At 35.6% G+C, this 23,662-nt stretch overlaps 3 protein-coding genes across 5 annotated transcripts in view; 1 reads left to right on the top strand and 2 right to left on the bottom strand.

Moving 5' to 3' along the window:
* LOC123542929 (U4/U6 small nuclear ribonucleoprotein Prp3-like) overlaps positions 1–320 on the bottom strand; it is a 76,193-nt gene extending 75,873 nt beyond the window's left edge. Inside the window, exon 1 of the mRNA XM_053531138.1 lies at positions 306–320. The gene's annotated coding sequence lies outside the window, so the exon portion shown is untranslated. The remainder of the gene's footprint in view (positions 1–305) is intronic.
* Positions 321–4,701: 4,381 nt separating this feature from the next.
* The window catches only part of LOC123542644 (trichohyalin-like), a 67,466-nt gene continuing 48,505 nt past the window's right edge, over positions 4,702–23,662 (top strand). Inside the window, exons 1-9 of one of the 3 annotated variants that reach the window (XM_053531120.1) lie at positions 4,702–4,791; positions 11,394–11,837; positions 14,186–14,340; positions 14,737–15,995; positions 16,385–16,540; positions 21,238–21,377; positions 22,085–22,285; positions 22,988–23,135; positions 23,517–23,608. In XM_053531120.1, coding sequence (XP_053387095.1) covers positions 11,721–11,837; positions 14,186–14,340; positions 14,737–15,995; positions 16,385–16,540; positions 21,238–21,377; positions 22,085–22,285; positions 22,988–23,135; positions 23,517–23,608 — 2,268 coding nt within the window. In that variant the 5' untranslated portion in view covers positions 4,702–4,791; positions 11,394–11,720. Of the gene's footprint in view, positions 4,792–4,951; positions 5,077–11,393; positions 11,838–14,185; positions 14,341–14,736; positions 15,996–16,384; positions 16,541–21,237; positions 21,378–22,084; positions 22,286–22,987; positions 23,136–23,516; positions 23,609–23,662 lie in introns of those variants that run through there. The other 2 variants (XM_053531121.1, XM_045328579.2) reach the window with 2 other exon arrangements.
* On the bottom strand, positions 6,900–9,017 carry LOC123530938 (uncharacterized). The gene has a single exon (XM_045311716.2). It carries the CDS (start codon positions 9,015–9,017, stop codon positions 6,900–6,902), a length of 2,118 nt encoding a protein of 705 aa, XP_045167651.2.

The raw sequence follows: 23,662 nt of genomic DNA, 5'->3' as shown, positions 1-23,662 counted from the left end.
AGTCACTTTTCCTATTTGGTGTAAACAGTCCCTGTGTGAAACGGACCAAATTCTCTGTCGAGAGATTGCTTATGACATTGACATTTTTTTTATTGAACGATATCAGACACATTTAAAAATGATCTTCTTATTGGGTAATTGCCCCAATCTGAAGAAATTTTGGTCCAAAGACCTCAACCCTAACTCTTATGTTGTTTTTTTTTTACACGGAAAAATATATCGTGAATGGCTGTTATTTTACACAAAAGTTGTACAGATAAATTATCAGATAATGAAAATTCAGTTTTACGATAAATGATGTTTACCTAACAATGCTGGATACGATATTTTCACAGGTTAGCTGTTGTCTAATTCACCCTTATGAGTTCCCCGCATTTTTTCAGTCAATCAAATTGCAAAATGTCAATAGCATCACTTGATCTAAGACTACATAACCTCATCTTGTCAGACTTCAAAACTGTCGGCAGAATAAACGCACCTATTTCATTTACAAGTAAGCAACTCAAAAACATGCGAATATAAACATGTAAAATGTCTTATTTCTGGTAAAATATATTGCATGGTGAAACAATATCCCCTTTGACCACTTTTACACGTAACAATCGGAGCTATTTATTTATTAGAGGTGTTTTTCGACTTCACCACGGAAATACATTTCTGGCGGAATTACTATGATTAAAGAACACCGCTTTAATATCTTAATGATAGAGTGTCCACGTGTGCGGTAAGTATATCCATAGGCTTGTCATACCAAAGACGTGAAGAAAAAAAACAATACTTGTTGTCTGTTGATCACTTGTTGAATGTGAAGTCATTATGTATGGAAGTTTCGATATATATCTAAAAAATAAAATTTTATTCTTGGTTGCACAGATGAAAAATATCATTAACTAGTCAAACTATATTTTACCTACAATAGTGAGTTCAATGTTTTAGTGAAATATGTCGACTAATTGCAGAATAGCTAAATATATCTGTGTGTCGCTAATAATTAGATGTATGCAAGACTATGGCTACATGCAGGTCAATTTCCGGTCAATTAATTACTGTATTTATTTGATCTAATGTTGTTACTGGGTAGAAAATTCAATAGTTCTTAGAAATACAAATCATTTTGTTATTATATGACTCAATTACTACACAGAAGTATAACAAAATTAACTGAAACATACAAAAACTTACCAGTTATCACAACTAGATGAGGAAACTATTGCAAAAAGTCATACAATTCATTGTATAAATTTTAATGTCGCACTTGACGACAGTCAAATGAAGCTCCCTACTCTTTATTGGATCCCTAAACTTCACAAAACTCCATATAAAGTTGATTCATTGCAAATTCAACCTTATGCACTACAAAAAACATTTCTGTACTTTTGACTTCTTGTCTTACTACAATTAAAGACCACGTACAGAAGTAATGCTCCAAGGTTTATGAGAACTCTGGTGTTAATCTGTTTTGGCCCATCAAGAACACTGGAGATGTTATCAAAAAGCTAAAAAACAAACAATTCAAATGTTCGAAGATAAGTACTTATGATTTTTCTAGTCTTTATACTAATTTATCACATAATCTTATTAAAGACAAACTAGTAGCTTTAATTGCGAAAACATTTGCAAGAGAAAACGTTAATTATCTGACTTGCAATGAAACTAGAGCATTCTTTTCGAACAGTGCATTTAAGAGATACAACCTATGGAGTTGCGATCAGATTTGTGAAGCTCTAAAGTTTCTACTAGATAATATATTTATCAAATCTGGCAATAAAACTTACCAGTACAGTTTTCTTAGTCGTGCCCTTAAAAGTTAGGCTCTTGTTGCTCTGACTTCAGACAAGTTGCTGAGTACATTGGTGTAATTGTACCTTAAATTTACCTTAATTTTATGTTTATCTTTATTTATCTGTTACTTTTGTATTAATGTTAGAGCCTTTCTCAGCGTGGATTTAATTTACATTGTGTTGTTAAATCAATATGTACTTGTTGCATGTTTGAAGCAACCCGTCTGCAATATTTTTCCATTACAGCTTCTTTTTGTTGTGGGCGTACTATACAAATGCGTGGCTCTGGGGCTGTGTTTTCGGTGCTCTGTGCTTCCGAGAAATCTACCCTTACCTATTATCTTTCATTGTCTTGATCGATTTAGCTTAGATTTCCGTTGCAAAGATTCCGTCGAGTTAGTGGTGATTCTGCACCAATTCCCACAAAAACTTCGTGAAAATCATTCTTAAATACAGGTAATATACAGCTATACTACAAGTTTTCAGGTGGACAATTTAGGCCTTTCTTGAATAAATGTGTTTTGACAACTTCATCTGTAAACTTAATCAGTCAATCTCTTTTCAGCATAGTTTCAAAAATATAGATGAATAACTATCTTACACTGTAGAAACAAATTTTGATTGAAATTTAACTAAATACACGGATTTCTGTACATATGGCTACAGTAATTCAATAAAATGTTAAGAAATTGCACAAAATGTCTTGGCCTAAAATATTTCACAGTCTGTTTATAGCTAGATACTTGTTATTTCTCATATTCTTCATGCAAAGCATGTATAATTACCATCATGGAAACACCAAAGAATACAGTTATTTTGTGGTGCCTCTTTAAGTTTCCCTTATTACCCTAAATTCAGGGTACCATTTATAGGATTATGGTCAGGAAAGTAACAGATAATTTCATAAATACCCCAACAACCTATTAGAAAAAAAGAAGATTTCAAATCTCAAATAACAAATTATTTCATAATGTCAGTATATTAAAAACTGGGGTAGGAATGTCTAGGGTTTGTAAAATTGTGGGTGAAAAGTCTTGGGAAGAAAAGTCTTGGTGGTAAAATGTCTAGGGGAGGAAAAATCTTGGGGGTGAAACGTCTGGGATTCGGCTGGTATCACAAGTAGTGCTCAAAATATGTTATCTACTTAAACTGGTACAGTTTGCAGAAGCACTGTCGTAGACTTGATGCTGGGGAGGTACTTGTCATGGGCTCGACTGGACATAAGTTGTTTCATCCATTCCATACGGGACTTTCAGCGACTACCCAGCTTAAAGAGAGCCGTTTACCTTTATTCGCCGCTCGCGAAGGCTACATACTACTTTAAGACTACCCTCTCAATAGCTTAGTGGTAGAGTGTCAATTTTGAGTGTGGGAGGTCTTTGGTTTGATCCCCAGTCGCGACATACCACAGGCGTGAAAAATGGTACTGGTAGCTCGTGTTGTATGTTAGATTATATATGCGACATTAAATAATGCTTACCTTTACCTTTTAGGGTCGTATGGAATAGTCTGCCATCTGATATTTCCTTCCTCCTGACCCTTGAACAGTTTAGTTCCCTTCTAGTCCTACCCACTGTAAAGTTGTAAAACTGTAAATCTTATTTGTCTGAACTTACTTTGATATTTTGTCTTATTTCATATTAAAAGCACATTTGGAATGCGAGTTCCATACATTTTTAATCTAGGTCAGCATTTATCAGTAATTCGGCTGAAAATGTGCTTCCGTGGTATCAATAGAATAAAAAGTCCCTAATAAATAGATCGTTTTTTTTTTCAATTTTAGCGCATATTTGCATAAACCGGATGCCAAAGTGTCTTTCTTTCACTCGTGGTATGTATTTTACATTAATAAAGACACTTTTCATGCTTATATTCACATGTTTTAGAGTTGTATACTTGAAAACGAAAGTGGGTGTTTGTTCCGCAGACCACTTTCTGAAATGTGGCAATATGACAGTACCTGATTTCCCATGACTTGCATTGCCCAGCATATTAAAAATTGAAATATTTAACAATTAATCAAAACCCCATTTTCTTTTTGGTTTCTGAAACAAATGAATGGATGTCTTGCAAAAAATAGGTCTTCAACGAGCGAATGTCTAGAACTTTATCAAAATGGCCGAAACCTCAATAAAAAGTGATTTTAATAGTTAATAATGCTTTAATAGGGGATTTATCCGCGGCGCAAAGCGCCGCGGATGAAAATCCCCGAGACGGTAACATCCATATATAGTTATTCGTTTTTGTTGTCCGCATATACTGAGGCAATTTTTTCGATGTTTTCCGGTTCCGGTTTATATACACACCGCAGACTGGTTGTCTGCATGAACATCCAAGCAACGAATCAGTCACAGAAATTCGTAAACCGCGCTAACATGATTATTTTACATCTTTTTCGTAATGAAAACTGTACATGCAACTGAAAAACACTTTTAAAACAGTAAGGAAGTGTAAAGGCCGTCAAGTTTCTGCGTGGAGTGCAAACAAACAAAATAATCCTAAAGCCAGTGCGAGAAAGCTGAATGACGTCACCGTCACGGCTTCCCGTAAAGTTTGCAAAGTATGATATTCGCTGTAAGAGGTATGATGACACTAAATGTAAACTACAGTTTAGAGCGAAGTTTCACTTTCTTGAGGGTTGAATATTTCTTTCTAAGCAGATATATAAAAGATAAATCCCCATGCTAGGCGGTGCCTTAATTCATATTACAACTACTTCTCTGTGGAAGATGTTTGAATTAATTTATCAAAATGGATCTGAAGTGGCTGAATTTACATGAAAGAAAGAAAAAAAATCTTTTATTTGTATTTAACAATCAAGATGGAATTTGCTGGCTGCCAATTTGATTTAGTTTGTATATACCTTACAGATTTTTAGTAACTTCTACCCTAAAGTATTTGTAATTTTTCACGTTTTCTAGTATACCTGCACCGGCTTATTTCATCCGGAAATGAATTGCATTATGGGTATGATGCTAATGGCGGAAATTACGAAGAGAACAAGAAATTGGTAATGAATTAAACCTGTTTTCCTTAAAATGAAGTACTGCAGCGAAGTTAAGATGTCACGAATTGATAAAGCAAAATTTAGTTAACATTTTCCGTTCTTGAATATTTTCTGTCCTCTTACTTATTCCAAGAAAAATGTTGTTATTTATGTTTACAGTGATGTTCCAAAAGTTTGACAAGTTTCAACACGAACGAATGTAAACACGTTTCGTGTTTCATGACTGTTTACGATAAGCTTACGGATCATATTTCGATTTCATGGCATTTATATTTGAATTATGTATTTGTAAGTATTTCATAAGTGTTTTTTTTTTAATTTTGTTTGACAAACATAGTTTTCTAAAATGGAATAATAGAATCCTGCTTTAAAAAAACAAAAAACAAGTCAAGCCGCAAACTGAGTGTTGTTTTGAAATTATATGTTTAAACATGTGTAGTTTTGGACGAATGCAGTGCACTTTAAATCTGAAAATGTCAAAATTGTTAAGAATTGCAATAATTGTTAATTGAAACAGTAAAAAGTATCTTTGAGATACCAGTTTCAGTGACCCTAATATGAAAAAGGCAAAGCCTCTGAGCGAGCGTAGCTTAAACGACAAAGAAACTATTCACTGCTTAAAACAGTTCCGAGAACCTATTCACTTGAAAAAGAAACAAAAATTTAGTGTCATTATACCTGTGACAGGGTGATGTTTATGATGTAATTTTTTATATCATATATAATGTTTAAAATAAATATTCAAGATACATTTAACATTTAGACAATGAGATTTATGTAAAGGTAATTAGTTATAAAGCATGAGCTTCAGGCTGATAGTAATTGATAAGTCTTTGAATGTGGGTTCCATACAGGTGTTACAAATTGATGCATATAATCTATGTCTACAATACTGGACCAACTATTGAGGATAGTTATGCCTGATTAAGGTTCAAACAAAGTAACACCTACTTATCAAGTTCTTTGAGTCTGGGAGTTCTAGGTAGCAGAAACCAGATTGGGATGAGAATAATTAATTATGATTGATATGGGAATCTACATATCGATTGGCTAATATTTGTAAAAGGGTGTGTTCATACATGAAAATCTTAGGGGCTGAGGAATGAATGAAAGAAGGGAGTTGAAGTTAGTTAGAAAAAAGAGGTAATGATAGAAGGAAGTAGAGTTTGAAGGTTGACGGAAGAATATTAGTAAATAAATGCAAAGTTACAAGTGATGGACATGGATATTGGAATTAAATATTGAAAATAAATATAGTAGAACACAGAAAGCGAGTTGTATGTGTTAATTCCCCAAATGAGTAAGAACAGTCATAATATTAAAGAAACAAATCTGAGCCGGTTACATACCCGTAACAGTGAATATCATACGTTGCAAAATTTATGGAAAGCCGGTGTCATGGTGACGTCATTACCTGTTTGCGGCGTTCTTATGGCTTTATGCTTATAAATGACATTTTATCCCATTTTCTGGCCAATGCTTGATCTTTTAAAAGAAAATCTTATTTTTTCTACCAACTGGAAATCTTTCTTGCATTATTTTTGAGTGATGGATAATATTCAGCAATCAAATGAAGTTCTGTATTCACTGCCAACAAAGCATTTCCTGCGAGCACCTGTCCTCTAGGGACACACACTTCGTAAAATAAAAGCAAAATTGAAATTATTTCCATAACATAATTTTTTAAAAATAAAGACACCTAATGAACATAGAGATTGTAACTCAAATATAAAATTAAAAAAAAAAAGAAAAAAAAAATTCCCGACTTTGACGGAAGTAGAACAAAATGGCGGCGCCCAGGCGCGAGGAAAATTTTTCAGCTGCATCACTTTGCCCCATTCGGCACACCTTTGTTATATTCGCCTTAACATTGCCGTAAGACGAGCTAAGCGCTCGCAGTTGCTCGCGAGCTATGCTCGCTAAGAATACCACTGGGAGAATTAGATAAATTCTTGGAGAAGAACTAGTCTCATTTATGGATTATTAGATAGTGTAGAAACAGTTGCTAGAACTGCTAGTCGCAGACTGATCAGTCGAGAACCGTCTATCAACAAGTGTTTCGCCCCGTTACTCTCGATACACTCTCCTGACGGTGGGGCCAGCAGTGTTGATCAGGCACTGCTTGTCTGCGATGGCTGCCATTCCTTATCATTTCGGCGTAACCAGAGCCAACTGGACGCTCTCTCGGCAGCTTTTCCTACTGCATGGGCTGTGGCTTTCCTTACTTTCCCTTTGATGCCCAATGCGCCAAGCATTCTCCATAGTGATTGGGCTGGGAATCCTCTGCTGCCGACTTCTACCGGGAATAGATGTGTTTTCCATCCCGCTACGTTGCAGGCATCTGCCAGGTCTTGGTACTTGGCTGACTTGCGTTCATACGCTTCTGCTGTTCTCTCCTCCCAGGGCACAGTCAGTTCCACCAGTATCACCTTCTTTGGAGACTGTGACCACAGCACAATGTCTGGACGTAGGTTTGTTTGTATGATGTTTGGAAACACCAGCTTCCTTCCCAGATCCACACGCATTTCCCAACTTCTGGCCTCATCTAGCAAGCCAGATGTGCTAGTGGTTGTGGTCTTCTTCCCTCCTTCCTTAACAAATGGGATGAACTGGGGTCCTTTCTTGGGAGTTCGTGGTTTCTTTCTCTCCCTTTCCAAGGTATGTGCCAGCTCGCGCAAGACTTGGTCATGGCGCCAGCGGTAACGTCCCTGTGTCAACGCAGTTTTACAAGATGAGAGAGTGTGCTGGAGGCTGCCCCTTCCATTGCACAGTGGGCAGTTTTGGTCATCTGCAAGCTTCCACCTGTGGAGATTTGCTGGTGTTGGAAGTAGGTCATACACTGACCGAAGAAAGAAGCTGAGTTGAAGTGGTTCATACTTCCACAACTCCTGCCAGGTAAGTGTTCTTTCTGGAACGGTCCATTTTGTCCATGCACACTGCACTGGCATCTGCACGGATCTTGCAGACCTGGCTTGATCCTCACTTCTCCGAATCTCTTTCTGAACCATGGACCTTTTTTCCAGCCTGTTTGCCTGTTCCCAGCGTTGCTGATGTCTTTGTCCAAACCCTTCTGTCCCGATGTTCGTTGTACCAACTGTGTCCCTGTGCCTTAGATTAGCTTCAGCCTGGTCAACTGCTTGCTGTACGGACCACTTTCTTCCTGTTCTGACATCTATGTCCGCTTTACTGATCTTCTCATCTGCGGAATCCCTCAGGGTGAGCAGGAGTCTTGCTTTTGTCACCTTGTACTCCTCTGTTAGCGCAGTTAATGGCAACTGGAGTTTTGTCCACTTGCCATACAACCCAATGTTGGTAAAAGATGGTGGTAAGCCGAGCCATCTTTTGAGATACTTGCTAACAGTTTGCTCTAGCGTCTCGATTAGGCTGATTGGTACTTCATACACCATGAGTGGCCATACAAGTCTTGGAAGCAGACCATGCTGGAACATCCAGGCTTTGAATTTCCCAGGAAGCTCAGTCTTGCTTATCTTCTGGAGACCATCGTGTACCTGCTCCCTCAGTCTCTCTTGACTACCCTTGTCGGTGAGTGTAGAATCAAACCACTTGCCAAGGCACTTGATAGGGTTGTTGACCAGGGATGGGATTTCTTCCCCCTGTATTTCGAGTTTGAATCTATCAGTGACTTTCCCCTTCCTTATCACTAAGCATCTGGATTTCTTTGGTTTGAAAGTCATATGGGCCCATGTGGCAGTCTCATCCAGAGCTCTCAGAATCCACCTTGCTTGGACATGTGTCTCAGTGGTGACTGTCATGTCATCCATAAATCCCCTGTTTGAAGGTAGACGAATTCCAGAGCTTGTTTTGGGACCCCTAGACTCCCTTTCTGCTGCCTTTATGATCATATTCATGCCCATCACAAATAAGACAACAGAGATTGTGCAGCCTGTGACTATACCCTTTTCCAACTGGATCCATGAAGTTGTAAAGCTGTCACAGGAGAACCTCATCTGTATGTTGCTGAGATAATTGGTGACTAGCTTGCGAACATGTTCCGGGATGTGGTAGTGTGTCAGTGCCGCATCAGTAAGACGGTGGGGTATAGATCCATATGCATTAGCCAAGTCCAGCCATATTACTGTTAAGTCTCTCTGGTTGATTCTTGCCTCGTGCAGCAGCTGGGTCAGAGCGCTTGTGTGTTCGACACACCCAGAAAAACCAGGTATGCCTCCCTTTTGCACTGAGGTGCCAACGTAGTTGTTGGCCAGCATGTAATTGGTCAATCTCTTGGCTAGGATGGAAAAGAATATCTTTCCCTCAACACTCAGTAGTGAGATAGTTCGGAACTGTTTGATGTCTGTTGCGTCCTTCTCCTTTGGTGCAAAGCAACCCTCTGTAGTGTAGCCTTTTCCCAATTCAGATGATGTAAAATAGAGTAGAAAATCTTTCAGCAAAAATATTTGGTACTGTTTATCATGACCAACCCTGATCTGCCTTGCAGATTTTCTGTGGGACCTTCCTTATTTCTGAACTAGTCAGCCAGTACTTTGCCTTTTGTCAATGTTAACTTACACAAACTGAACAACAAACCAAGTAAAAACAAAGTTAGGCCTTGTTCATAATAAAGTACAGAGCAAAACCGTTATTCTGGTTATGCGGCATAAAATTCTATAAATTATAAGGGGCTGGGGTTGGAAGACTGGGCATTATATGCTCATTTGTTGGTAATATTCACACTGACTGTGTTGTTTTATTCAACAAGATGCTGTTTATCTCATTTGATAAAATATGAAAACACTGGCCACCTCATGTCAACAGTATCAGCAGCGAAAGTTAGTTGTCATTTTTCAGAATGGCTATAATTACTGGTTGAAAGATATAAGCCAATCATGGATTTCAAAGCTGTATATTTCCTAAAAGTAGTTGTTGGACTATTCTATCTGCATAAAAAACAGACACAAAATCAAAATGTTCCTTATAACCAAAGAGCTTGATCAGAATTTGAGAGCATAAAAAGTAATAAGAAAAATGTCTCATAATTGGAGTTACCATGGAAATAACAATTCCACTAAACTGTCATTGTCAGCACAACATTTTCTTTGAGCGTATTGAAAGCTGAAATGTTGCTGTAGACAACCCAACTATAAAATATAATTGCTCTTTGAAATGGCAGCAGATTTTCAGATGGTCACTGAAACAGGTCAGTCACTGAAACCTATCCTCCTATTTTATATTGGCATGATGGTAATGCGATTTTTTTATGCCCCCGGCATCTACTTCCATTCCCTCAGTAACAAGATGTACATAGCATCTACAGATTATTTAAAATATTCTTTCTTCCCCAGAACATTCTATCACTGGAATTATCTCCCTCCAGTTGTTGTCCACCTACCAACCCCTGAGCAGTTCAATACAGCCATTTGCTGCATTGATCACATCTGAGACCCTAATCTGTCTGATTGCTGCTTTTAAACTTTTACTGCTAACCAAGCTATTTTTCCTTGCTTTTAACTATCTTTTTAAAGTTCAGTCATTTAACATTCTTCGTGGTTTGACGCGCCAAATGTCTACATCTACGCGAGAGGTTTGACATTTAATGGAAGATAGATAGATTTTCTTTCAAAAACGTAAATAACCGAGGAATTTCAAATAAATCACGAGGATTCGAATTGGCAGAAAAAGATTAAACAAAAGAACGTTAAATTATATGGTGAAAAAAAAAGAAGAAAACACTATTTTTAAATGATAATTAACCCTGAGGGTATATATGTTTTCCATATATTTGGTAGCCATTACGAGATACAAAGGATGTTTTCACAAACAGTTTCTTTTACTAATATCGATAAATAGATTATTAAACAATTAGGTCCGTGCCGATATTACAATTCATAAACTAATCGTCAAGGAACAGTGTATTCATTTAGAGTTCCGTGGTTAGTTAGATTTTGAAAGAAAAGGTAAACAATCGGGTGAACGCTGGTATCTGTAAACCATTTAGATCAGTGTTTTAAGTGAATACTGTATGGTTAAGTCTTATTTTTTATTTCATTTTCAACAAAATTTAAGATGTAAATAACCCTAAATCTTTATAAAAAGGAAGTCCATACCCCTAGAAAACCCCTAACAGGCTTGTCTAGAGGTACGGATCTTACCTCAAGAATCAAATTCTAGAGGTATGGATCCGTACCCTTTGACACTTCCTTAAGATATTAAATCAATATACTTAGAAATAGATATCTTAAACAGCATCACAACAAATAGCATTATAAATAAATATAAAAAAACTGTTACTTCAAGTCTCTGGTAGTAATATATTAGCAAACTGTTATTACCAGTCTATTAATTGTTGTGAACCTGTAATAGCAGTCCGCAAATTTACGCAGTCTCCATATGCTATTTAAATTTTGGTATTCCCGATTTATACAGAAAAGTGACTTACAGGTTCCAGAATATTTCAAATGATGCCCAAGATAAACAAAGAAGTGAAATGACAAGAAATAGAGAAAAAGAAAGTATTAAATTATGATAAAAGAATGCTGAATTTACAATGTGGAGATTTCAGATTCACAACCTGAAGTGGACCACTAAAAAAACTAGATTCTTCTAAATTTATGTAAATTTTAACATTTTTGTCTTTATATTTTCAGAGAGGTATTCAGTGAGACACTCACAATTTAAACAGCCTAGACAAGAATTGGAAACGTGTACATACAGTGTAAATTATTTGTAGATACAGGATTATTTATTCGGAAAGCTGAATAATTGTAAATAACTTGTCACTTGCGAACAAAATTTCATCATCAGTGGCGAAGCAGAAGCATTAAGGATTATGTGAAGATTATTTTCCATCACTGATCAGCATTAGTGTTTAGTTACTCTTATAAAATAGAGACTTATATGCATGATTAGTGCAGACATACTTGTCTAGAAAGTCGGAGACGTTCTAATATTAAGTACGCATGTACTTGTAGAAGATGAGTAACGTGAGTATAGGAGGAAATACAGGAAACAGCATAAACTTTGATGCGGCCGCGTTACAGAACCAGCAAGAGGACGAGTACCGGAAAGAGGAGGAGCAACAACAAAATGAGGTATGTTTAGTTTTTGTTGCTACTCAGTCAAAATACATGTATCTCGTAAATTTGAAAAGGTGCTAAGAAAGAAACAAAGGATACATTATTAACTCAAAAGCAGGTTAATCTAAGAGATAAAAGCTTGCAGGATGTTGAAGTCTTAACTGTGAAAGGCTAACAAGGTGCCAAAATGACGCTGCACTCCCGGTTCTACAATAGTTAGTCTACATCTACGGCTGACAATACAGTGGAGGGGTGGAGAGGGGGGCAAACAAATTTAAATTCTTTAATTAAACTGAAACATTATTTTATGCCTGTATCAGTTGAAGTGTCTTCACAAACCACTTAATCATTCTACTGGCAGTTTCAAGTGTTCAGTCAATACTCAATAAATGAGAAATCTGTCATTATCAATTTTTTTGGTTAAGAACATTATTCTTTGTTCATGTTAAATATTTAACACTATTAAAGATGTAATTTGTCAGTTTTGTTTGTTTTACCTATTCATTGAATGGATATTTTCTAATTGGCATTTTAAATTCTGTTTGAACTATTTTGCTTGTCTTTCTCCATACTTAAGGCCATCAGTAAATATTCTTCTTTTCCTATTTTGTATGAGCTAAATGTATCCTACTCTTACACTTCCTTGAATGAATAATATGAGAAAACATTACGTGAAACAGGGATATAAATTAGAAGCGGCCCTGTAGCCCATGGCCCCTAGACTTCGGGCTGGGCCCCTAAATTGTTGGAGAAAATGCCCATATACCTAATGTTAAACATTTATTTTTTTTTTCGACGTACGACGTACCTTGTATTTAATTAAAATTTGTTAAGGTATAGATAATTTTTTAGGAATTCTTTAATTGTCATAACAGAAAGTTCTTTGGTTAAGTGTTAGAATTTTAATCTAAATTACTCATACAGTGCTATTTTCTAACAATTTTGAATCTCAGTGTTTTCAGTCATTTTTGTTTGAGTAAAGTCTGAGAAACACTTTAAAGACAGTTTGTGTAGGACCAAGAAACTAGGTGTTTTTTTTTGTCCTGTATTTGAAGAAGGTAATAAAAATTTGAAGACTCTCCAACAATGTTTAGCCCATTACTGAATTATATTCCATCTTTAAACAAATTAAAACAGTGTTGTTGCAGGTTTCTCTAAGTTAAATGTTTGTATAAATAGAACATGGATACACGACAGATTGTGCTTTGGATCATTTAAATATATTTATTAAATCGTTTAACATGGCAATGTCTGAGCTGGAGTACCATGTGTTGTTTTATGGAATTACTCATAAAATATCTGAAGATGAAAGAAAGTTAAGTATTCTTTTAACTGTTCTGTTGCTAAAATGAATGAGAATAACTGGAAGACATCCATGTTGTTATGTGAGAAATGGTAGAACATGTAGAATGGTATGATAGTGGGGTACAATACGTTGTACAATGCTAGCCTTTTGTCAGTCAGGGGTGTAACTGTTTCAAGTTATAATAATTTATAACCCATTTGAGTTATTGCATTTACTTTCATAACTTGTTTCAGTTATCATAAAATATTACAAAGCCCTCCTGTGTCAATTCCTCATTTTGAATGTGACCAATGCAATAATTTCCTGAATCCTTGCCCTTTTATCTTTCCAGCTATGCAGTAATTCTTTTTACGCAAGGCTGATAAAGTCTTACGCAAATGGTTTTTAAGCTATAAAACTCTTAACATCCCATTATGCTCATCAGGTCATGATCAGACTAAACGAGAAATTGATTAGCCACAATTTGCTACTAATTACACTTTGATGGTCACTTTGTGAGAACAGTAAAAAGGCTTTTTTTGAATAACTTACCTGGGTTATCCTTATTTTATAACTAATACAGGTTATAGAATACTTGAAAAAGTAACTGAAATAGGTTACATAACTTAAAACAGTTACACCCCTGACTGTTTGTGATGTGTTTGTACATGTACTTATGATGCAGTGGTAGTCAATTGCAGAACTGATGGTCTTTACTCAGAGGTTGATAATATACTGCAAAATTTGCTAGTACAGTAATAGATTGAAACTGACAATATTTCGACCCGATTTACAAATATAACTGTTTTTAAAAGTACCTCAGATTAAAAATTATTTGTGCAAGTTAATCTAAAAGACATGTATTTAAGAAGCACCCCTGACTGGTACATCTAGAATAAAATTATGTAAAAAAACATCCTGGAGCAGCTTATCGACATGATCACAGCAGATTTTGCTGAAAATATTGAGATTTGAAAAAAAAATGATATTATGTACAAGTCATGTACATTATTGAAGGTAGAGCTGTTGTTGAGTTGATCAGTGAAGTATTAATAAGACTTATGATTTGTATTTTCAGTTACGTGCATTACTGACGAATGCTTTCGACGATCTCATAGATGATGATGATATTCTCTCAATAACGTCTGACGATGGAACTGACTCGCGTAACGTCAGTTTGGTGCGTCGGCATAGCAATGATAGTCTTGGACGAATGATTTCAGAGGAAAATAAGTGAGTTCTTTTATAGGTGATACAGTACTTAGGATTTGCTGTTTTCTGTTATCTTTGGAATTAATTAAAGCTTGGATGGAACTTTTTTCCCTGGTAAAGGCTTGGAGGGAATTTATGTTCCTGGTACTTCAGTTTGGCAAGTATTGTACATGATTCCCTGAGTAAGTAAGTTGTAATGAAAGTCACTTTAGATCCCAGTAGTTTTGAAGTTTGCATTCTTTCAGTACGTGTAATACATGTTTTATGACTTTCCATTGTGATTTGAGTTCTGTATTGTGCTAGAATAATTCATTAGCCTTTTAAAATGAGTAAAAGTCAGTTGTGAAATCACTTAAACCAGTGGTAAGAATACGAAAAGTTAATACTGAGAATGCATTTTTCGTTGATGAATTTCAGGATAACTGAGCAGCCTGAAGAAACAGCAGAATGGAGAAAGTTTAACCACAATGCTGGTCCTCAGTTCAGACAGGGTAACCCAAATCATGTCCCCCAGCCAAGGTACGCACAGTTCGAACCAATGTCAAGGACTCAGGAAATACCCAGAGGTCAGTTTGACCTTTTACGGGCAAGTGTTGAAAGCTTGCCAAATTTTCCAACCAATCAAAACGGATTAGATCGGGATATTAATAGTAACGCTAGTGTACATGGCAGTCGCGATCATCTGGATAGTGATTATCATAGTAATGCCGAGGATAACCAAAATGCTGATTTTCACGGAAATGTTTATCCGCTTCCATCAGGTCAAGGTCATCAAGGTGCAGCTCAAGGTCATCAAGATGCAGCTCAAGGTCATGGGTTAATAGAAGATCATCAAACACATCATCATAATAATACGACCGAAAGGGAAAATATTCTTAGACAAAGTGTTGAAGATTTCGCAAAGTTTAAAGAGGTATACCAATCCCAGGAACATTTGTTTACCCATCATGCACCTGTCGGTCATGATTCAAATATTCAGGGTCATCAAGGTCATCAACATTATCATGCAGCAGAACATCCATATGACCAAGGTCATGGAGGTCAAGGTCATTATTATCATCATGATCAAGGTCAGCCAGTGTATCACCATGGTTACGAAGGACATTATCCTCCGGCTCATCATCATTTTAGAAACATTTATCGGGATCGACCATATCATACTATAGGTGAACGCGAGGAAACAGAAGGGGGCAACGCTCACCAAGGAGGTAATATGCACTATTATCACCACGGATACAATGGGGGTCATGTAGATCATGGTTTCCAAGGTAACCAAATGTTGCCTCAAGGTCAAGGACATGAATATAATGTTCAGGGAGCTAGTCAGGATCATGGATTCCATTCACATGTAACAGATAAAAATGAACATGTTAAAAATCATCATTCAAAAACTGGGAATACAAGTACGCAGTCTAGTTCTAGCAATGGAAGAAAATTACCCCAAGTGACTTACAGGTTCCAAAATATTTCTAATGATGCCCAAGATAAACAAAAAAGTGAAATGACAAGAAATAGAGAAAAAGAAAATATTCCACAGAAAGAGAATACAGAAGCATATGCTGATAATTACAAAGTTAGGTATGAAAAAGAGCATGAACGAAAAAGAGAAGAAATTTCACAAAGGGAGAAAGAAGGGAAAGCTGACAAAAATATGGAGGCGGAATTTATGGAGCAAGGTATGTTTTCACAAATTATACTTTCCAGAAAAGCTCAAACAGAGAAAAATGTTTGGTTTTAAGATAATTCACAAAATAATGTGTCCAATATTTGTTATGACGAAAGCCTCAATACCAATTGACTTGATAGACAAAAAAAATGGTAACTTTGATTGGCTGTTTGGTAAATTTCGTTATTGCATATATTATTACAGCATTTCTTTTGTGACATTATATTATTGTTTCAGTGCTGTCTAAACTTTTAATTACCTGCCCCTCACTGTTGTGGGTCCAGGTCTGTAGTAGGTGCTGCCCCATGCTTGAATTAATGCCCAGAGGAAGTGTTGCACCTGTTTCACTTAAAACAAAAATGATAAAATTAATACAAAACAAAAATGATTGTTTTACAGTTGGCAGTGGGGAGAATCAACAACTAGCACAGCTCCAGATATTGTATAAGGCCCGGGGGAGGAGGATAGAAGAACTTACAAATGAAATTGAGGTGGTAAAGAGCGAATCTGGCCGAGAAATCCGAATTCTCAAACATCAACTGTCAGTTTCAAAAGGTAAAGAGAAAAATTACAAAGAAGTTTTCAGAATATTAAAACATTGAATCAAAAACAAATTCATTGTTTGAAACTTTGCTTACAGTTAATCGTTTCGGAAGAAAATGTTTGAAATTTTAGTGTTTCTATATGCTGTAAAAATTCGAATATTGATGAATGCTGGTTGAAAGTTGTTATTTTAGGAGTGCTGAAAAGAAAATGAGAATAAGTGATAACTTGTAAGTGTTAATAAATTTGAGTGTATCCGTCCACGTAACTCAAAAGGGAGGGTGCAGATTCCTTGATGAGGCCTGTGTTCTCGGTTGAAATTGATAAAAAGACTTTGTCCTTCACCTCTGATTGATGTGGGGAAGTTGGCAGTTATTTGCAGAGAACAGGTTAGTACTGGAACAGAATTGAGGAACTTCTCACCCTTACTTATTATATATAATAAGTGAAATACTATTGAAAAATGGCAATAAGTCCAAAACAAGCAAACAAACAAACAAACAAACTTCTAGGTTGATTATTTAGAATGAAAACATGAGTGGCGAAAGATGTTGAAAAAAAATTCATAGATACGATGTAAGTGGAAGTGTTTTAAATTGGTAGTAGAAAAAGAACAAATTTAATCTCTTAAAAAAGAAAAGCTTTTAAAAAGTTATGAATTCATGCATTTCTCAAAATTGTATCATAAAGTAGCTCTTTGAAGTAAAGTTAAGTAATTTAATTCTTACAAAGAAAGGGTATGGAAGGGTGGTCTAAGATTTTTCTTACTTTCCATGAATTTAGATTTAAATAAGAATTAAGTGCATTACCCATTAAAATTTGTTTCAGACTGGGAATGTTTCGGTCAATTTTACAGGCAATTAACAAAATCTCTAATTATGTCTGTCACTTTTACTGTATTAAAAGGATTATTTTAATGTATATAAGTTATTTTAATCTCTTTTATTGATTTAAACAGGTTGGGTAAATATTTGCTTAAGAGGATTTAAGATCAGGTAGACCTGTACAAAAATGTAAGGTCAGCTCATTTTATTGATCTAACAAATTAGGAGCAAAAAGAATTGGGTATGCACACTTTTTAGGAGATTTTTTGCATACCTTTTCATTGGTTTTAACAAATATTTACATATTTTTTTCTGCGAAACATCACGAACAATACGAAAGTCCCCACATGAAAATGACGGAACAACTTATTTCCAACCTAGCTTACAGCAGGTGTTATATATTATATTAACCTCCCTAGCATCCAGTCCTGACTGATACTGTTCGGAATAGTACCAAATTAAGTACATTACCCAGCACTGAATTATGTCTTATCCCAACTGGGGGAGGCATATTGTTTTTGCCCTGTCCATCCATCCGTCCTTCCGTACATCACACTTCATTTCCGATCAATAACTGGAGAACCATTTGACCGAGAATCTTCAAACTTCATAGGGTGGCAGGGCTTATGGAGTAGAAGACCCCTATTGCTTTTGGGGTAACTCCATCAAAGGTTAAGGTAGCTGGGACCTGAACATGGAAAACCATTTCCGATCAGTAACTTGTCAACCACTTAACCCAGAATGATAAAACTTCATAGGATGATTGATCATGCAGACTAGATGACCCCTATTGATTTTGGGGTCACTGCGTTAAAGGTCAAGGTCACAGGGGCCTGAACATGGAAAACCATTTCCAGTCAGTAACTTGAGAACTGCTATAATTGGTTATGCAGAGTAGATGACCCCTTTTAATCTTGGGGTCACTCTGTGAAAGGTCTAGGTCATAGGGCCTGAACATGAAAAATTCCTATCAGTAACTTGAGAATGACTTGACCAAGAATGTTGAAATTTCATAGGATGATTGGACAGGCTGAGTAGATGACCCCTATTGAATTTTGGGTCATTCTGTTAAAGGCCTGAACATGGAAAACAGTTTGTAACTTGAGAACCACATGACCCAGAATGTTGAAACTTCATAGGATGATTGATCATGCAGAGGAGATGACTCCTATCGATTTTAGGGTCACTCTATTAAAGGTCAAGGTCACAGGGGCCTGAACATTGTAGCTAAATCTGCTAACCACTGCACCACTGACTATTAGTTTTGATAGGTTATAAGCATGAAATATACAGTAATTAAAAAAATTTTGTATGTAATTTAAGAAAATAAAATATAGAAGAATTTCAAGAGATACATATATATTAAATATATCAGTCCTTAAATCTGATCTATTTTTATATCTTTGGTTATGTTGATTTGATTAAGGCATAAACCTTTTTAGTATACAAGCAGCTTCTAAGATTACATGCTTATTGTATGTTTGAAGTCTGCCTATGGATTATTTGTTGAAATTTTTTAATTGATTATCTGATAACCTATATTAACTCAGTCATATAGATCATTGTTATATTTTTGCTTTGTGTTGAGTGATGGTATATTATCGGTCAGATATCGGAAATTTGTGAATATTGAGATATAGGTTAATAATGTAAAAAAAAAAAAAATCTTATTTTGTTTTCAGCATTTGTTTGTTCCATAGTTCATTTTGTTGGTTTGATATCAGAGTTTTGCTCCATTTTTTGTAGGGGCACTTAGGTTTGTTCTTCTCTACTGGTCTGAATTCGTGTAATGCATACCTCAAATAATATTTGACCTAGAGTCATCAAACCTCATAAGATTATTATTCAGCATGTGAAGTTGGGCGCTTGGTGTTATAGGTCTGGGATTTCACACAGCCAATCCAGAGTTATGGCCCTTGACTTAATCAAAAATATGCATACAGTGACAGGAGTGGGGGCACCAGTGTCCTATGAACACACATCTAATTCAACACAAAAGAGGCACAGATCCACTATACTTTGAAACATTTAATCTCATGGGTGTGAAATTTGTTGGTTTTGGTTAAGACAGCTCTTCCACGGGGACATTGATCATTGATTTCAACTTTTGAAGAAAGCATACTATTAAATGGGCAGTTGATTCATTTGTTATTATATCATTTCGTGGATTAACTCTTAACATGCTAGAATCGATTGACTCTGCCTTTGCGACCAGTGTAGATCAAGATCAGTCTGATCATGGTCGGCACTGTTCGCCATTCAGTTAGTATTTATTTTTGGTATGCACCCCATTTACAAGTTAATGGTACTGTCCAAATTGAAAGATAGAAAACAAGTTCATCATAGAAATTTAGCGTAGTAATGGTTAACACAACCACGAATTCCATGAAAATTAGTCCCTACAAATGTTAATGATGTGACAGTACTAATTTGTATGCAAATAAATGACAACTTCCCCACATGAATCTGAGGCAGAGGATGAATGATTTCTGACATACTGTGTGGGGTGTGGGGGTGGGGGGTGAGTGATGTGCGTGTCTAATCTATGTTTAATTACTTTCTGAAATTGAATGTGAATGAAAATTGAATAATGTGCCAAGCATAAATAATTTTAGTATGAAAAGCAATTATTGATCACAGTGCTTGAACATAGTATTGGCATCAAAACATCATTTCATATTTAATGAAATATTTAATGGTTCCAAATAATGATTTTGTAAACAAATTATAGAATGGACTATGATGAATAAAGTATTGATGACTTTGAATTCAATATGTTAGTAACACTGATTGTTTACAAAAGAATACCATATATTTGTAACAAATAAAATCATTTGTAGGACAAATTATAATTTAAATTTGAGCTATTTTTATGAATGTTTATGGCATAGAGTTAAATGAAGTAGAAATTTGTTGAATACTAAAATTCATGGAAAGGTTCAGACACAGAAAGCTAGGTATGCATTTCATGAAATAATATGAAATTTAGTAATTAGACTAAAGTCTTCCTATTGCAACACAGTTTCTAATAATTTGATTAAATTTCATGGAATAGACTTCTTTAAATATCTGTTTCGGCGTGATATTCCAGTGAGGCAGCACTATAAAGTTGGGCATTGTGCTCACTGCTACAAGTAGACACCGTCGTTTATATGACTGAAAAATTGTTGAAAAAGACGTTAAACCCAAACACACACACATGTGGGTTTCAAATTATATATATATGTAGTCTTTTGTTTACATATACTTTTGTTGATTGATGAAGTTTCATGAATATTAACAATTTCACATTCCATGAATATTAATGATTTTACATTCCATGAAAATTTAATGATTTCACATTTCCATGTACATGTATATATTTACATGCCAAGAAAATTAACAAGTTCACATTGTAGTGAAGAAGGGTATTCAGCAATAACAAGACTGATAGATTTATTTAGACAAAACTATGAGTGTTTTTCAAGTGACTCATTTTCACATTTTAGGACAAAAAAAAACAAATTCTCTCAAAATTCCATAAAATGTAATATCACTGTGAAAGTTATCTGTTATACAATTTACTGAAATAATAATTTTGCAAGGTATCTAAATAGATAATCTTAGCATTGTGCCGAAGGGAGTGGACCGTTTGAATGCGTTTGAAATAAGGGAGAAATTCAACTATCTTATTGGCAATGCCTTTTAACCAATAGCTAACACTTACTTTCACTTCATCATTTTTCAGTGCCATGAAACATTCTGTGCACAATTCGATTGAAATGAACATTTTGAAAATGTGGTCGGTCCAAAGTCTTTGAACAGACTAGGTAAAGGTCTGGTTTCCATACATGACAGTTTGAGTCTTTATTATATTGACACAGTAACTTCATTTACCTTTCACAGGAGAGAAAGAGGGCTCTACCAAAAGTTTAGACAGTGTACAGTCACTGTTACAAGAGTCGAAAAATGAGAACGCCCAGTTGGTTGGCCGAGTTCATGCCTCTGAATCACAGATTGAAGGTTTGAAGAAAGCAAAAGAAGAGGTAAATTATTTATTCATTTGTAATGTTGCATATTCTGTTTGAAGAATAATAAGTTAACAGCATGCCTTTGTGGCCAAACGGTCAGACCTTCTGACTTCAGATTACTTGGCCTTGCGCCAGTTTGGGTTCAAAAACCTTAGAAGGTGTGTGGAATTCTATCTTGTGAGGTTAGGAAGTCATTTGACTGGATTGTGAAAGGCATTTGGTTGCACTCAGGTGTAGGCCTTTGTCAAAATAATGTCTGAAGAGCACCAGGGGTCTTCCTCTATCATTTATAGCTTGGAAATTGCCATTTGACCCCTATATTTTGTGTGACTTAAAAGTCTGAGAAACAAGATAGTGAATTGAAAGAGTTCCATCTCTTTGGCATTTAAGAATTAATTTCAAAATAATGTTTTTTTCCAGATATAGAAATAGCAAAACGTTTAACAAGCACTTTGAGATGATAATGTCACTTTGTGCTTTGCCAGTCTGATAGATTCAAAGATGATTACCTACTCATGGGTTTAGCAATCTTGTCCATGCAATTTGACCAAAGGAATTCTGATTTTACCTTATGCCACTTTCATTAAATGCAAACACATTTAAATAGTATCTGTTAAGGTATTGAAAATAACCCTGTGATTAAACTGATATGAGTAAATTTATGTCTGTATGTTATTTAAGAAAGAAAGAATGCTTAATTTTGCCCTTTTTGTGAATTTCAGTTGATAAAGAAACTGCAGACGGCAGAGTCCACCATTGAAACATTACATCAGCATTTAGAAGAACTTGGGTCCTCTGATACTCTGACAAGGGCTCGACACGATCATGAGGCAGTGGTTGGAGGGTTACAGAAGAAATACGAGACTGAAATTAAACACCTGCAGGAAAACAACGAAAAACTGAAACAAACTGTCGTTGACAAGGTGGGGCTTCATTATTTGTTATTTAAATGACATATTTTATGGTGTTTGGTGACCATCATGTTTGAAATTGTTCTTTCATTAGAAAAAAGCATGCCCACTAAGTGGTGTATTGTCGATTTCTACCAGACTTGGCAAATAAGGTATACCATATGGCTAATGCTTACTATTTGTACAGAATATGTTTATTTATTTTCATTTTTTGGTAGTTTATCTAGACATCATAACCATGTTGTTAAGGTCACTGACTTCCAGTCACTTGATGTCATCCAACATCGCTATGGTTTCAAGTAGAATTATAGAATGTCATCCAACTGGCCTACTAAGTGTTCATGAATCGTCTCGGGTGCTAACCTGTGCTTGGAAAAAAGCCCAGAGAAGTTTCTTTACCAGTAGAAGTGTGAAAGTCACCTGTGACCTAGGTTGTGTCAGTGGGACTTAACTCTTACCTTGCTAAATTTCTATAATGAACTTGTCCATCTTTCAATTTGGACAGTACCATTAACTGTTAAAAGGTGTGCTTACCAAAAAGATACTGACTGAATGGCGAACAGTGCAGGCCATGATCAGACTGCACGGATGTGCAGGCTGATCTTTGTTTGCACTGGTCGCAAATGCAGAATCACTTGACTCCGGCAGTCTAAGAGTTAAAATCCATCACAACAAACAGAAACTTTATCAGTTTGATACTTCTTTTATGAACAGAATGAAGAGATCTCGATATTGAAGCAGAAATTGACAGACAGTATAAAGATGTCGGAGACAGCACAGATTTCACGTGCAGAGACTATAAATAGACTGACACAGAGTCTCGAGGAAAGTCAGAAACGGTGTAGGAACCTTCTTGAGGCTTGTAAGTTTATACTGTCAAGAGAGTATGGTTTAGAATGTTATACTAAACATTCTTTATTTGTAATTTTCACGATCATGTTTCATGGTGTACAAGGTCTAGTACCTACAGTAAGAAGACTAGAAATATTTTCAAATGTAGAAATTACAATGAAAACTTCAGTTGATTTATATGGTGTCATGGTTTAGATTTAAAATGGCACAATTTAATCTAACTTTGCACAGATTTACTAATTCTAACATCTAATCTAGAGATGAAGAGTTTGATTGTAAAGACCTAAAGTCTATACATGTACATTTATTATGTCCTCCTTCCCTAATAAAGACTTAATTTACATCTTTATGAATTTGTCTCTAATGTAATAAAGTAAACATTTATTTGCAGCATCGTCACAGGAGATGAGTCAGATGAAAATTCATCTACAGCAAGCACTCGCCTCTAGGTCTATCTCTGATGAAATGTGCTCAAGTTTACAGGTAAGTTAGTTTAATGGGCTTAATGTTGTTTTTCATCAGCATTTCAGGAATGCT

Source organism: Mercenaria mercenaria, chromosome 19 (assembly GCF_021730395.1).
Source record: "Mercenaria mercenaria strain notata chromosome 19, MADL_Memer_1, whole genome shotgun sequence".
Classification (NCBI taxonomy): Eukaryota; Metazoa; Mollusca; class Bivalvia; order Venerida; family Veneridae; genus Mercenaria; species Mercenaria mercenaria.
This window is presented reverse-complemented; position numbering and strand designations above follow the sequence as displayed.

What these genes read in the sequence shown, in the direction of transcription:
- LOC123530938 (XM_045311716.2), bottom strand. Translation starts at nt 9,017, where the DNA reads ATGCTGGCCAACAACTACGTTGGCACCTCAGTGCAAAAGGGAGGCATA.